Source organism: Neolamprologus multifasciatus, chromosome 3 (genome assembly GCF_963576455.1).
Source record: "Neolamprologus multifasciatus chromosome 3, fNeoMul1.2, whole genome shotgun sequence".
Lineage (NCBI taxonomy): Eukaryota > Metazoa > Chordata > Actinopteri > Cichliformes > Cichlidae > Neolamprologus > Neolamprologus multifasciatus.
Genome location: NC_140441.1, coordinates 8,686,360 through 8,702,583, shown reverse-complemented (window position 1 = coordinate 8,702,583; position 16,224 = coordinate 8,686,360). Strand labels below are relative to the sequence as shown.

The 16,224-nt window shown below is 38.5% G+C and overlaps 3 protein-coding genes across 5 annotated transcripts in view; 2 read left to right on the top strand and 1 right to left on the bottom strand.

The window, feature by feature from the left end:
• Positions 1-1,590: 1,590 nt before the first annotated feature.
• Positions 1,591-16,224, bottom strand: part of LOC146521432 (butyrophilin subfamily 2 member A1-like) — a 55,093-nt gene continuing 40,459 nt past the window's right edge. The window contains exons 1-3 of one of the 3 annotated variants that reach the window (XM_085155342.1): positions 10,822-10,900; positions 3,843-4,190; positions 1,591-3,745 (exon numbers count right to left, since the gene is read on the bottom strand). In XM_085155342.1, the coding sequence (XP_085011468.1) occupies positions 3,633-3,745; positions 3,843-4,190; positions 10,822-10,852 (492 nt within the window). In that variant the 5' untranslated portion in view covers positions 10,853-10,900 and the 3' untranslated portion in view covers positions 1,591-3,632. Of the gene's footprint in view, positions 3,746-3,842; positions 4,191-5,195; positions 5,996-10,821; positions 10,901-16,224 lie in introns of those variants that run through there. The other 2 variants (XM_085155340.1, XM_085155341.1) reach the window with 2 other exon arrangements.
• On the top strand, positions 11,029-11,628 carry LOC146521437 (coxsackievirus and adenovirus receptor homolog). The gene has a single exon (XM_085155309.1). It carries the CDS (start codon positions 11,029-11,031, stop codon positions 11,626-11,628), a length of 600 nt encoding a protein of 199 aa, XP_085011435.1.
• LOC146521436 (coxsackievirus and adenovirus receptor homolog) lies at positions 13,624-15,085 on the top strand. The gene has a single exon (XM_085155302.1). It carries the CDS (start codon positions 13,639-13,641, stop codon positions 14,242-14,244), a length of 606 nt encoding a protein of 201 aa, XP_085011428.1. The 5' UTR covers positions 13,624-13,638; the 3' UTR covers positions 14,245-15,085.

Here is a 16,224-nt window from a genome sequence, read left to right as displayed (position 1 = left end):
AACCTGGAGGAGAGGCTGCTGGTGACATTCTATAGAGCCACCATAGAGAGCATCCTAGCGTACGGCATAACAACATGGTATGCAGGGTGCTCATTTGCAGACAGGAAAGGACTGCAGAGGGTCATCAACACAGCCCAGAAGATCACTGGCTGCTCTCTGCCCAGCCTGGAGGCCATTGCAAACTCCCGATACCTCAGCAGAGCTGACAATATCATTAAGGACTACTCTCACCCCAGTAATCAACTGTTTGAACTATTACCGTCAGGCCGACGGTACAGGTCACATAAAACCAGGACAAACAGATTCAGGGATAGCTTCTTTCCCAGAGCTATCACCGTAGTAAATAAGCACAAAACAATTAAACCTGCTTAACTATACCATACTTTCCATTGTCACTATATTATGCTGCTATTCATACTATCATTACATTATGCTGCTATTCATACTATCATTATATTATGCTGCTATCCTGTATATATTGTACTTATTTATTGTCTGAGTACTACGGTTGTTTTATTGTACTTTTTATATTTTACATTTATATTTATTTTGCATTTTGCACCAAGGGAGTGGCACTCCAATTTCGTTGTACTTTGTACAATGACAATAAAGGCTATTCTATTCTATTCTACATAAGATTTTAGTCATACTGACAATAATTTAACCCTGTTATATGGTCACTTTGTGTTTTCTTTGCTAAATACTTCAATCCTCTACACATGCAGGCATAAACATCCATTAAAGATCCAGACCTACATGAAATATAGGCTAAGATATATCTGTAAGACAAATGGGAGAAAATCATCATCACGTGGTTGTCAGTGACCCATCATGACTCATGCTTTCGGGTGGATTAAGATATTTGAGATGTACCACCCACTTCTGTCTTCATTCAGTTCGGAGTTCATTAGCATTTCATTCACTTTAGCAGAATCCCTTTCAACCCGAATACTTTTCTCTTTTAAAATTACTCAGACTGCAGCAGTTCATTTGATCGTGTCAACAAAGAGACTCTAAATGTAAGAAGAAAAAAACGACACAATGAAGTGACCATTTTCACATTTACTTTTTATTCTTTTAGTTCAGCTTTCCAAAAACAGTATTAATGCCTGAACATTCATGCAACGTAATCAAAGTAAGCATCCCTTTAAATTGAAGAATTCAATAACATGTTTATTTGCTTTTTATACACACAAGAAACTGTAAAACCCAAAGTGCAAACACAGATAAGAGGGGTCAAAGTTCAACGCCCACTCACACCCCTGCCATCTGACCTCAGGAAATCAAATGATATGGTGGGGTTAGGTTTCACAATGAGCTCATGGGGTGGCTGTAGCTTAGGTAGCAGCCACTAATCAGAAGGTCGGTGGTTCGATCCCAGGCTGCCTCCTGGCTGCATGCCAAATGTCCTTGGGCAAGATACTAACCCAGGGGTCAGCAACCTTTCACATCCAAAGAGCCATTTGGACCCGGTTTCCACGAAAACACTGGGAGCTGCAAATACTTCTTGACATCTAAAATGAAGATAACACTGTATATATATATATATATATGTGAGCCTTGACCTGACTTTTAAAAAGTAATTGCTAAAAAATAGATATTTGCAAAATTCTGCCTAAATATGTATTTTACCTGGTTAATGTGTGTGGCGGGGCGTGGTCTGCAACGCCGCTTCATGGGAGTCGGACGCACCTGAGCGGCACCCGCAATCACGCCTCGCCACCTTAAAGTCTGTGCTCTCTCTGCTGTTGTGTTGTCGGGGGGTGAGCTGAAAAGCTACAGCCAGCTGTATGCGTGCAGCGACCGTGTGTGAAAAGTGGTCAATAAAGAGATGCTGAAAAGCGTGTTCATGCAAACATTGTCGGGTCTGCCGTGACATGTTTACAATGGGACTTCTGCTCCTGAACCTCTGCGCACAGCGTCTGCAAATCGGGGCTGTATGAAGTCACTTTCATCTTTACTCAGGACTGTAAGCTTTGATCTGTGAGTTGTGAGCGGTGTTTGTTTTTAACATAGTTCACTGTGGAGAACAGCTGCTGACATAATGTGGATCCGAAGATCCATAATTGGCCTACCTGGGGTTGAAAGTCTCGATAAATGCACGGCGTTTTGGCGGGTACACCGGCTTCCACCAGTGTGACGCTTATTTTAAGTGATGAAAAAATAATAGAATATAATTGTATTTTTATATTTCAATATCACAATAATCTTCCAATTTAGAACTACAAGTTAAAAAAAAACTAACATAAAAAAAATACACTTCAGTTAAATACTTCTAATTTATTTTCCCAAACCACGCGGAGCCGCACTATAAGGACTAAAGAGCCGCAGTTTGCCGACCCCTGTGCTAACCCCATGTTTGCCTACTGGTGGTGGTCAGAGGGCCCGGTGGCGCCAGCATCCGGCAGCCTCGCCTCTGTCAGTGCGCCCCAGGGTAGCTGTGGCTACAATGTAGCTGCCATCACCAGTGTGTGAATGGGTGAATGACTGAAAGTAGTGTAAAGCGCTTTGGGGTCCTTAGGGACTGAGTAATAAGCTATAGAGATTGAAAATGTGACGTCATTCAGGGGTAAAACCGCAAAGGATTCTGGGAACTCGTGGCAAGAGGTACTAGCGCATGCAGGCTTTCAACTGAAATCAGTTACACAGCAATAAAAAGAAACACAAAAAATGGCAAGAAGCTGTTGTATTATTAACTGCAATAGCCGGTCGCATGACAGCCATGGATAAAGACGGGTAAAGAGATCGGTTGTTATCGGATTACGTCGTTGAAGAGAAAATGTTCAAGTCATGTTTTCGAATGGCCTGGATTGCAGACCAAATATAACGTTTCAGAACACTCCAGCTCACATGTTAGTCTGCTCCAAGCATTTCCATAAAAGGCAGTGTTTTGTAGTAGTTAATACGTCATTTTTCATAACATAATTGGTGATATAGGTTACAAGCAAGTCTGGCGCTGAACAGAAATTGTCACGCTATGCTTCTTTGTTTATAGCGCATAAATAGTGAATTGTCCTGACACAATATTGCGATTCGCTTCTGTTATTACCATGGTACATTGACTACAAACCACTATGTACATGTGAGTGTATTACATTACATTTGAGCAAAAACACCTGTAATAAAACCACACAATCTGAAAATAAGCAAAATGCAGTCTGTTTACTCTGAGCTGAAAGTGGTCTTTCAGAAGATCACAGCAGTTTCCACTCTTGTCAGCTAACAACAGGAAACTGAGCCAACAATTCACACAAGCTTCTAGAAAAAATATTCCACAGTAGATTTAATTTATGTTGCTTGGTCTGAATAATTCCTGCTGCAATAAACGGACACAAAACGAGGTGAAAGACTTTGCACCTTAAATGTTTTAGATGTTTAAAAAACATGTTGAAGATCTTCCATTAAGTACAGTTTGCTTGATGAGAGCTGTCTGGTTCCAGTTTGGCCTCATGGTGGCAGTGTTGCTCTGAACCCCGACTCTGTGCTTGCTCTGAACCCCGACTAAGTGCTTGCTCTGAACCCCGACTCTGTGCTTGCTCTGAACCCCGACTAAGTGCTTGCTCTGAACCCCGACTCTGTGCTTGCTCTGAACCCCGACTCTGTTGCTGCTCTGAACCCCGACTCTGTTGCTGTCAACATTTTTTGTACATAAAAACAGCAACAGCAGCAACAAGAAGTAGACAGAAAATTGACAGAGCAACTTTCCATCCAATAGATCCATCTTCTTCATTTCTTCTTGATCGACCTGCAGGTGAGAAAAGGTTACTTTCTTCAAAATCTCATCAGAGACTTTCAAACAGCTTCACCTCTGATCACACACACACTGAACTCTACTCACTCACCTGGAGGATCAACACTCAGGTCCATGATACAGATAGGCTTGTTCTTAATGACAGTCTTCTTGTGGCTGTGTCCTCTCTGGATGACACGACACTCATATGTTCCACTGTCAGCAATCATCACATCCTTCAGAATCAAAGACACGTCTCCATCCTTCATCTGTCTGTCCTGCAGATCCACCCGCTTCTTAAAAGATGGATGCTGGTCTTCAAGTACAGACCCCTCATCTTCGTACAAGAGGACATACTCATCCAGGTCAGCTCTTCTCCACTCCACAAATATGTTGTTGTTTGCAGCTCGACATGTCAGAGTGACGTTCTGTCCTGACTCAGCTGTGATGTTTTTCTGTTCTGAAAGAGGAAACAACACAGAGCAGAGAGGTTAAAGGTCAAAGTACAACTGTTCACCTGTACAACTTACGAACCTCACTGTTCATCATTGCTCTATTTAAAAAGTTAAGAATTTCTGTCTTATAAAATGTTTCAGCATTTTCAATCAGGATGACTACAGTAACTTTGAGTCATGTTTACAATGCAGACTATAGTGATTTTAATAAAGAACTAAAAGGATTAAACTCTGGTCTCTGTTGATCTGATCGGTGGTATCAGAAGGAAAATGTTGGCTTGTGATTTATTTCACAGAAACACATTATTTTAACTTATTAAAAATATTTTTTAATCAATATAATTTGCTTTGTTATCTGAAGGTAATGTTGACACTTATGCATTTCAGAGAACTGGAAATATCAGATAAAGACTGAGCTAAACAAATGTACAGAGGTCAACCATCTGATGTAAAAACCAGTTAATCTGGAACACCAACATTGACAGCTCAGGTAAAAAGTGACCTTGCAGCCTAGACAAGCTGCAGGGTCACTTTGGTGTTTGGTGCACGCACTGCAGGTGTTTTTGAGGTGAATCGGTGGTAAAAATTTCAAATAGGCCCACTGTGAAATGTCTAATCCTCTGTTAATAAACCTATATGTTTTTTTTTTTATTTATTGCCATGTGTTGAGATTATCCATGTTATTTATCCATATTGTGCACACAATTTCCATTATTATTATTATTATTTTTTTTTATTTATTTATTTACTTTTTAAAAACACAGACAACTGTTGAAAATCCCCCTGGGGTGTAGCTTAAATTGGATGCTTTAATGTTGGGGGGGGGGTCCTTCATGTCTGACTAAAACATGTTTGTCCTATTGCAGCCAACTCAGTTGACACCAATCTGAAATCAGCTGATGAGAAGTGGTGACAAATTTTATACACTTTAACTGAAATAGTCAAACCTTCACTAGATTAAAAACAAAACACTTAAACATGAAACAGAATGTAATAAATTCAGATTTCACCTCCAGAAGCAGCTGAACAGGAGACCAGGAGAGACGGGAAAATCCAGTAAAGTAGCAAAAATGTTGTAGCATTCATCTATGCTGTGAGTTCCACTGATCAGACTGAATGCTGAAATAGTTCCCAAGTAGAAAAAAAGTTTCCACTCTGCACCAAACTCCCGAGGACATTAGTTCAGGCTACGTTTCAAATGCCTTTGAAAACTCCCACCATCTGCTCTTGCTGTATTTGCACTGTGTGACGTGTTTCATGGACAACACAAACACACTTTACACTCCTGAAAAGGGGGGAGGTCTGCTCATGGCCTACACAAACAAGCCTGAGGGTGGATGGTTGCAGGTGGAGCAGTGTAGACAATATTATTTTTTATTCTCATATTTACCAAAGAAAAAATAAACAGCAAACCCTGTACTGATCAATCAGAAACACACACACAGCGAGCTTTATATTATTAAAAGGTTTTAAATAATTAAAATCACAGAAAATATCTGGAATTTATGGGATTTCCCTGAATTCAGTTAAACTCGTTTAGTTTGTTTGTTCTCAGTTCTCGGCACAGATTTAATCCTCAGCCACCGAGTCTCATTACTTTTCAGTCTTAGTTGTTCGTTTATACTACATATACTATTCTGGCAGCAACATACTTTGTTGTTGTGCGTTGCACTGATCTGCAGATGAATCTAAAAAGCTCACCTAAGTTACTTTACCACAAATGCAAAATTAGTTGCATTCCAACTTTATCTTTGTTTATATTCACAAAGCTAATGATCTTTTTCAAACTCACTGTCATGGTTGGCTGTGTGGCAGGCAGGCAGGAGTGGTGGACCCAAAATGCAGGACTCTTAGGAAACGAGAAAGGTAAAACTGAACACACTGACATGAGTCATGAACTTTCAGAATAAAACAGGAAACTAACAGACACAGAGAAGCATGGACAGACAGAGGGAACACAGGCAGGCATGCAACAAACACACTGACACATAGCAAACCTAAACAAAAGACAAGGCAGAATAAACAAAAATATAGAAGAATATAAAGAAACACAAAACACTGAGTCCTCAGACTCAGGACCATGACAGTACCCCCCCCCCCCTCAAGGGCTGGCTCCAGACAGCCCAACAGAAACACAAAAACGTCCAAAAAACAGAAAACAACCCGACCAGGGCGGGCGGCGGGGGCCAAGGAAGGAGGGACCGAGTCCAGAAACAAAACGTGCGTAATTGAGATGGAACATTTTTACAAAAAGTATAGATAAACCCTCCCAACCAGAGGTGGGTCGAGTATCCAAAAATTGTACTCAAGTAAGAGTAGCATTGCTTTAATATATTATTACTCAAGTAACAGTGAAAAGTAGTCTTCAAAAAAGTTACTCGAGTAAGAGTAAAAAAGTACTTGGTGAAAAGACTGTTTGAAATGTCCGATTTATTTTATAAATAAATGCTATCAGACAAACAAAAATAAATAAATATACAAATTTTAGTATTTCCAAAAGGAATATATGTAAAAAGATCAACAAAATAAGGCACAACAATTCTAATTTCAAGATTTCAGATTTTCACAACATTTTTCAAACAAGCTTTTTTCACCAATACCTACAGTAAATAATATAAATATATAAACAGTTCAAACAATTTCCAGTGACAAGATATGCTGTAAACTTTACATTCATTTTGGCTCCAAATGGCTCAGCAGCCTCAGAGAAAACAGAACGAGGCATCTTCAATATATGTTCATACAAGGCAACTTAGTTTACCATAAATTGTATGGGTGTGCATCTGTTTCTGCATATTTAGCAAAAATGTGCCATTTCTTCACTCAGTGAGGTGATGGTTAAGCTTCAGCAGCAGTTTGCTCTCAAGGTTCTTTCTGTGAAGCTGTAACTGTTCAGCAGTGAACAGGAGTTAAGTTTAACAAACTTAAGTTTTCCCAAATGTTAAAAATAAAAGAAATAAAAGACATATTACATGAAATATATACAACTTTTGACATTGTCAGAAACACCTGTCAGTTTGCACATAAGATTTTAGTCATACTGACAATAATTTAACCCTCTTATATGGTCACTTTGTGTTTTCTTTGCTAAATACTTCAATCCTCTACACATGCAGGCATAAACATCCATTAAAGATCCAGACCTACATGAAATATAGGCTAAGATATATCTGTAAGACAAATTTTTTTTATTATTAATCCTTTATTTATCCAGGTAAAAAATCTCATTGAGATTAAAAATCTCATTTCCAAAGTCACATACCACATATATACACGTATATAACATTTAAAATAAATACAAGTTGGAGATAATCATCATCAAGTGGTATTTGATATGTTCCTGTGAGTTGGTAATCTATCTATCCATCCATCATAATCTTGGGCTTTCACTCCCTCACGTTGGACCTGTTACTGTAATCAGAGACAACATGAAGCTCTGATCGAAGAGTGTAGCTGCTACAGCTCTGCCACCACAGTCTGAATCAGGAATAAGGTTTGACAGAGAGCTTCCTCTGTGACAGGATAATATGTTTCTTCTTGTTTCTGCTTTATGTTCACAGAAAATATACTTTACCCCACTAAATATACTTTACCCCATTCACATCCCATTCTCTTGCTCTCCCTCTAATATCAAGTCAACCAATTAGGTTTTGACATAAGATTCACTGATCTTCAGCCCCATCTTATTATCCTCTCCATCTCTGACCTTTCACCCACTTTTAACTAAGACAAAGGTCATTTCATTTCATGCCTTTATTCAGTTCATTAGCATTTCATTCACTTTAGCAGAATCCCTTTAAAACCAATTTTTCCCTTTTAAAACTAGTCAGACTTCAGCAGTTTATTTGTACATGTCAACAAAGACTCTAAATGTAAGAAGAAACAGTAAGATAAGTGACATTTTTCACATTTACTTTTTATTCTTTCAATTCAGCTTTCCAAAAAGTATTAATGCCTGAACATTCACACAATGTAATCAAATAAAGTTTCACTTTACATTTCAGACTGCAATAACCTGTTCACAAACACATTCTTTATTTGCTTTTTACACACACAAGAAACTGTAAAACCCAGAGCGCAAAAACAGAGAGGTTCAGAAAAATCTGTGTCCACAATCAGCGAAGAAGTGTAAAAACTGTTTGAAGGGGAGAAAAGAGGAAAAACTTTGTTAAAAAAACGGAAACATTTTGTAAAACACTTGTCCAATAAGACAAAAAAAAAGTTCGAAAGAGTCGAAAGAGTGTAGAAGTGTAAAACTGTTCAAAAAGGGGAAAAACAGGGGAAATTGTTAAAAAAAATAGCAAAAAGTTGTAAAATGCTGCTCCAAAAAGAGAAACGAGGTTAGAAAAAGTGTAAAAACTGTGTAAAAAACCAAAAACAAGAAAAAACACAACAACACTAAAAACAAAAAAGTGTAAAGTGATTGACCTAAAACAGATAAAATATTAGAAAATGTCCTAAATGAAATCAAAGGTTGAGAAAAGTATAAAAACTGTGTCCACAAAAGTTGAAAAAGTGAAAAAACTACACAGCAAATCCAGCATGTCCAAATTAACACTGTCAGATTTGATTTCAACACCTTTAAAGTGTCTATATGGGTCCACACCAGAGAGTGTTAATTTAACTCTTTTTGGAGAGTTGGTATGTTAACTCTGATTTAGTGTTAAACACCAAATCTGTCTGGAGTTGATAATTTAACACTTGGTGTTAAGAGTTTATATATTAACTCTCAAAGAGTATTTTAGTTTAACTACGTAAGAGTTATCTTCTAATTAATTCTAAAAAGCGGGAATTTTACTGTTCTGAACTTCTAGAAATTTCTTTTGGAAATAAACATTTACTAAAAAGACACAATGGTTTTTGAAAAACATTTATTCTGAACTGTGCACCACAATTTCAAAACATTTTCTGAAAGATGTAACAGTGTACATGTTCTCACTTTCATTAGAATTTCGTTTATCAAAAGGTCTGACATAGGTGAGCTGGTAAATGCAAATAACAGCATTCTCATCACTTATTTCAATAAATACAAAATACAATATGCATGTCCTTCAGTCATCACTTTGTGGAACTTCAACGCACTTCTGCTCTCCCCCATATTCCATCTTCACAAGCATATCCTATGTGGAGATTGAATAAAAATTAGTTGACACTAATTAATGGCACAAATCAATTGCAGCACAGTAAAAAAAAAAAAAAGGAATCCTTTTTGAGCGATTACTTGTGTAAAGTATTTTCCCAAAAGACAAGGACACAGACAACAGGTAATACTGAACTAAATGTAAAACCTCAGCCTTTTTCATTTTTACCTAAACCGTGTGCACAAAGCTCTGGAGGAATCTAAGTGCTAACGTAGAACTCAGTCGGGACTCGGGACGTCTGCTACTGCTGTTTGCTCGTTTTTTATGGGAGATCGTTTTCAGGCTTCAAGTAGCACCATTATACCAACATTTCACATTCTAGACATTGTTTTAAGTGTATTTGACCAAGAAATTTGACTGAAAATTCACATGCAAGCTTTTTTTCAAGGCTGTGGTATTTGCCCGCAAACAATACCTTTCAGCTAGCTAAAACAGAATATTATGCTATCACCGAGCAACATGGCTAATGCCTTTCACACAGCTTTGTCTCAACTCCAAAGAGCCACAGAAGTAAAAGCTAATAACAATAATTGAAACAATCTTTGAAAACATGACTTACCAAGCATGGCAAACAACTCAAATATGTAGAGCAAAATGTTCTGAAACGGCTTCACTTCAGCTTCGATTGGAGCCGTGCTGGGGGCGGAGTCTGTGAATTTACTCTATTGGTGTCATAGCCCCTGTAGGAGTTCAGAGTTAAGAGGTCAAGAGTTAATGTTTCCATTGTAACACCTCCAGATTTGAAATAGAAACACTCATTTTTAACACTCGATTTTAACTACTATCATTTTACACCTCAGAGTTACATTAAAAGAATGTGACTCTACTTAGAGTAAAATTAACTCTAAGACTACTAACACCAAAACATTTAACACTTTTGAATTTGCTGTGTACGTTGAAAAATTGTGAAAAACATCTAAAATCATTGTTAAAAAAAAGGAGGAAAGGTTTAAAAGTCCTGTTAATGTCTCTAGTGTGAGTCCACAAATGCGCCGACATTATTTTGTGACTCTAAACTGACACTGAATACCAAAATTGATATTAACTACAGTGAAACGAGCAAAATTCAATGTAGAAGTAGAACAAGTCTGACTAGACACAGGAAAGTCGATGCATCCACACCAAAGCTGTAGCGCAGTCCAAAATGTTCAAATTCATATCAAAAGTTGAGAAAACTGTAAGAACCATGTCCACAAAAGTTGGAAAAGTGAAAAAACTAGGTTGAAAAACTAAAATCTGTGTGGCAAAACGGGAAGAAAGCTGCCAAAGTCGTGTCTCTGTCTCAGGTGTGGATAAGATTTTTAATTAGGGCCTCTCAGCTAAGACTGAAAACCAAAAATCATATAAACTACAGTGAAATGAGCAAAAGTCAAAGTGGAACCCATCTGAACAGAATTGTGTTTAAGGGATCAGCAGGACTAGAGAACAATACCAGAACAAGTCTGCTGAAGCCCTTAAACACAGCCTCTCAGCGGGTAAAGAGGTTTCAACTTACCGTCAGAGGCTGAAGAAAAACTTGGGCACATAAGAGCCGATGTGTCCACACCGAAGCTGAGAGAGGCTGCTGAAGTGTTTTCAGCTTCATGTGCGGCAAAACAGACAAGCCGCAATTCCCAAAGCTGAGCGGTCCCGAGAAATTTCAGTTTATTAATGTTGCATGTGTGAGCAGCATGTGTGAGACACCTCTTTGCTCTCCGCTCGAATGGCTACACTCAGAATTACGTCACTGTTCGGGGGCGTGCTCTGCGCATGTGTCCTGGCTTGCATTGCTGAAGGCGAGTTCAGCGTTTCTTCACACACACGTGACAAAAAAGTCCCAGCTGAGTCTGGAAACAACGTCACTCTGACATGTCGAGCTCCAAACAACAAGTTCATAGTTGTGAACTGGAGCAGAGCTGATCTGGGAGAAGAATATGTGCTCTTGTACCGGGACGAGCACTTTGATACCACCAAGCAGCATCCATCTTTTAAGAAGCGGGTGGCTCTGCAGGACAGACACATGAAGGATGGAGACGTGTCTTTGATTCTGGAGAATGTGACGACTGCGGATGCTGGAACGTACGAGTGTCGCGTCTTCATGGAAGAAACACGCTCGTGGGAATCTATCTGCACCTCACACCTGTTTCTGCAAGAAGATCAACCAGGAGGACTGAGAGGGGACGGAGTCAGAAGAGGACGTGCTGGACTGATAGCGAGCGCGTCACTTTGTGTTGTGCTTGTTGTTGTTGCTTTTCTGATCTACAGAAAACATGGACAGAGTCAGGATTCAGAGCGTCCTCCTGCTGAACTGCAGACTGTCTGAAATGTCTCAGAGAGTTTTGCAGATGAACTTTGAGTCTCCTGCTGCTGAGCAGAGACAGACAGCATTCAGCAACACTCCACACAGACCACTGATTTCACTCTGACACTACAGGAAGGACTTCATCATCCTGCGGGCTGACGAGTACATTTACTGTAAATATTGTTTCCCCTATTGTCTATGAGACTGACCAATAGGAGCAGAAAGTACTCAGCTGAGCCAAACTTTAAGCAGCTGTTACTGAACCCAGCCTCAGTGAGAATGAACTGTTCTGTCCAACACAAGCTTCATGTTGGAAACATCAGCAGGTCTCTTCTCTGACTCAGTCCAGCTGATTATTTGTCTTTGCAGGCTGATAATCCAGATGTTTCTACACTGATGTGTAAAACATCAGTTTCTTGGTTTCACATTATTATTTATTTGTACCACTTTGTTATTTTCCATTTTAAAGGATTCAATAACTGTCAGATAACCCAGGAAATTACACGAATGTGTCAGTGTGCAGCAGTTATTAGTTTCATTGTGTTCTCTGTTGTGAGTTGTAAAGATTTAAAGCAGAATATATTGTTGTAAATGATTATTTGTGGATTATCAAATTTTCCTTCAAGATAAAGTCAAATGTAACTAAAGTATTAAACAAACTGCAGCAACTCCTTTAGGAATACTAATTTATTAATGCCTGAACATTCACACAATGTAATCAAATAAAATTTCACTTTACATTTCAGACTGCAATAACCTGTTCACAAACACATTCTTTATTTGCTTTTTACACACACAAGAAACTGTAAAACCCAGAGCGCGAAAACAGAGAGGTTCAGGAAAATCTGTGTCCACAATCAGCGAAGAAGTGTAAAAACTGTTTGAAGGGGAGAAAAGAGGAAAAACTTTGTTAAAAAAATGGAAATGTTTTGTAAAACATTTGTCCAATAAGACAAAAAAAAAAAGTTCGAAAGAGTCGAAAGTTCCTGTTCACAAACGTTGAAGAAGTGTAAAACTGTTCAAAAATAGCAAAAAGCTGTAAAATGCTGCTCCAAAAAGAGAAATGAGGTTAGAAAAAGTGTAAAAACTGTAAAAAACCAAAAACAAAACAAAACACAACAACAGTAAAAACAAAAAAGAGTAAAGTGATTGACCTAAAACAGATAAAATATTGGAAAATGTCCTAAATGAAATCAAAGGTTGAGAAAAGTACAAAAACTGTGTCCACAAAAGTTGAAAAAGTGAAAAAACTAGCTTGAAAAATTGTGAAAAACATCTAAAATCATTGTTAAAAAAAAAGGAGGAAAGGTTTAAAAGTCCTGTTAATGTCTCTAGTGTGAGTCCACAAATGCGCCGACATTATTTTGAGACTCTAAAACTGACACTGAATACCAAAATTGATATTAACTACAGTGAAAGGAGCAAAATTCAACGTAGAAGTAGAACAAGTCTGACTAGACACAGGAAAGTCGATGCATCCACACCAAAGCTGTAGCGCAGTCCAAAATGTTCAAATTCATATCAAAAGTTGAGAAAAGTGAAAAAAATAGGTTGAAAAACTAAAATCTGTGTGGCAAAACAAGAAGAAAGCTGCCAAAGTCGTGTCTCTGTCTCTGGTGTGGATACGATTTTTAATTAGGGCCTCTCAGCTAAGACTGAAAACCAAAAATCATATAAACTACAGTGAAACGAGCAAAAGTCAAAGTGGAACCCATCTGAACAGAATTGTGTTTAAGGGATCAGCAGGACTAGAGAACAATACAGAACAAGTCTGCTGAAGCCCTTAAACACAGCCTCTCAGTGGGTAAAGAGTTTTCAACTTACCGTCAGAGGCTGAAGAAAAACTTGGGCACATGAGAGCCGATGTGTCCACACCGAAGCTGAGAGAGGCTGCTGAAGTGTTTTCAGCTTCGTGTGAGGCAAAACAGACAAGCCGCTATTCCCGAAGCTGAGCGTTCCCGAGAAATTTTAGTTTATTAATGTTGCATGTGTGAGCAGCATGTATGAGACACCTCTTTGCTCTCCGCTCGAATGGCTACACTCAGAATTACGTCACTGTTCGGGGGCGTGCTCTGTGCATGTGTCCTGGCTTGCATTGCTGAAGGCGAGTTCAGCGTTTCTTCACACACACGTGACAAAAAAGTCCCAGCTGAGTCTGGAAACAACGTCACTCTGACATGTCGAGCTCCAAACAACAAGTTCATAGTTGTGAACTGGAGCAGAGCTGATCTGGGAGAAGAATATGTGCTCTTGTACCGGGACGAGCACTTTGATACCACCAAGCAGCATCCATCTTTTAAGAAGCGGGTGGCTCTGCAGGACAGACACATGAAGGATGGAGACGTGTCTCTGATTCTGGAGAATGTGACGACTGCGGATGCTGGAACGTACGAGTGTCGCGTCTTCATGGAAGAAACACACTCGTGGGAATCTATCTGCACCTCACACCTGTTTCTGCAAGAAGATCAACCAGGAGGACTGAGAGGGGACGGAGTCAGAAGAGGACGTGCTGGACTGATAGCGAGCGTGTCACTTTGTGTTGTGCTTGTTGTTGTTGTTGTTGCTTTTCTGATCTACAGAAAACATGGACAGAGTCAGGATTCAGAGCGTCCTCCTGCTGAACTGCAGACTGTCTGAAATGTCTCAGAGAGTTTTGCAGATGAACTTTGAGTCTCCTGCTGCTGAGCAGAGACAGACAGCATTCAGCAACACTCCACACAGACCACTGATTTCACTCTGACACTACAGGAAGGACTTCATCATCCTGCGGGCTGACGAGTACATTTACTGTAAATATTGTTTCCCCTATTGTCCATGAGACTGACCAATAGGAGCAGAAAGTACTCAGCTGAGCCAAACTTTAAGCAGCTGTTACTGAACCCAGCCTCAGTGAGAATGAACTGTTCTGTCCAACACAAGCTTCATGTTGGAAACATCAGCAGGTCTCTTCTCTGACTCAGTCCAGCTGATTATTTGTCTTTGCAGGCTGATAATCCAGATGTTTCTACACTAATGTGTAAAACATCAGTTTCTTGGTTTCACATTATTATTTATTTGTACCACTTTGTTATTTTCCATTTTAAAGGATTCAATAACTGTCAGATAACCCAGGAAATTACATGAACGTGTCAGTGTGCAGCAGTTATTAGTTTCATTGTGTTCTCTGTTGTGAGTTGTAAAGATTTAAAGCAGAATATATTGTTGTAAATGATTATTTGTGGATTATCAAATTTTCCTTCAAGATAAAGTCAAATGTAACTGAAGTATTAGACAAACTGCAGCAAGTATCCTTTAGGAATACTAATTTATTAATGCCTGAACATTCACACAATGTAATCAAATAAAGTTTCACTTTACATTTCAGACTGCAATAACCTGTTCACAAACACATTCTTTATTTGCTTTTTACACACACAAGAAACTGTAAAACCCAGAGCGCAAAAACAGAGAGGTTCAGGAAAATCTGTGTCCACAATCAGCGAAGAAGTGTAAAAACTGTTTGAAGGGGAGAAAAGAGGAAAAACTTTGTTAAAAAAACGGAAACATTTTGTAAAACATTTGTCCAATAAGACAAAAAAAAAAAGTTCGAAAGAGTCTAAAGTTTCTGTTCACAAACGGTGAAGAAGTGTAAAACTGTTCAAAAAGGGAAAAACAGGAAAAACTGTTTAAAAATAGCAAAAAGCTGCCAGGAGGAGAGGAGGATGGCAGCACAAAGGAAGAACCTGGATATAAGAAAGTATTTTTCAAAGAAACCTGTAAGTCACTTAAAGTCAAGCTCACTCATAAAATGTGTCAGTCACAATAACGTTACAGGGTATGCTAGGCTTTGGCCCACATCAGTCTAAAATTGTATCTTACCAACGTTTTTTGGAAACTAACTGCACAACATGCAGCACTATTAGTTCTCTCAGTCTCAGAGTAACTTTTCTAATTTTGATTGAAAGTGTCAGAAAAAACGTCAGCCTCGAGCAGCCAGGATATTAGTTTAAAGAGGCTGTTAATATTATATGTCTAACGTTAAAATGTTGGTGACACAATAATTTCATCCTAATGGTACTGACATATTCATAGGGTTCATTTTTTGACATAAAATATCATGAGGTAGTCATGATTTTGCAAATATTCCACCTTGTAGTGCAGTTTGCACTACAATTGTTAGGCTGCTGATGTAAATTGATTGATTAGTTTAGATTTGACAAATAATCTGAATTGACATGTCTCACTTTTTATATGGCACGAATCAATGTGTTATTTTATTTTATCAAGAGGCAATATGTCCTAGTGCAGTCAGAGGGGGAAATCCAGGGCCAAAGGTGAGGCACATCAAGCACATAATAATAATTTTGTGGTAATCTTAGATGAGTAGTTTTATGGACAAAAACCACCAGGTCATTCAGTGTTCCCTTAGTGCTAATGTATAAGAGAAGTTGGTGTACTATAACTAATCTTGTTAAGATAAGATAAGCTTTATTATTGACTGTATTTGAAGCTATTTTTATTTTTGTATGATACCTGATTTATATGGAATATGGCTGAAGTAAACTAAAGTCTAAAATACTTAGTCATTTGTTTAATAGTAATTTAACATTATATAATTCACATATAAAACTATGAATT

What these genes read in the sequence shown, in the direction of transcription:
- LOC146521437 (XM_085155309.1), top strand. Translation starts at nt 11,029, where the DNA reads ATGGCTACACTCAGAATTACGTCACTGTTCGGGGGCGTGCTCTGCGCA.
- LOC146521436 (XM_085155302.1), top strand. Translation starts at nt 13,639, where the DNA reads ATGGCTACACTCAGAATTACGTCACTGTTCGGGGGCGTGCTCTGTGCA.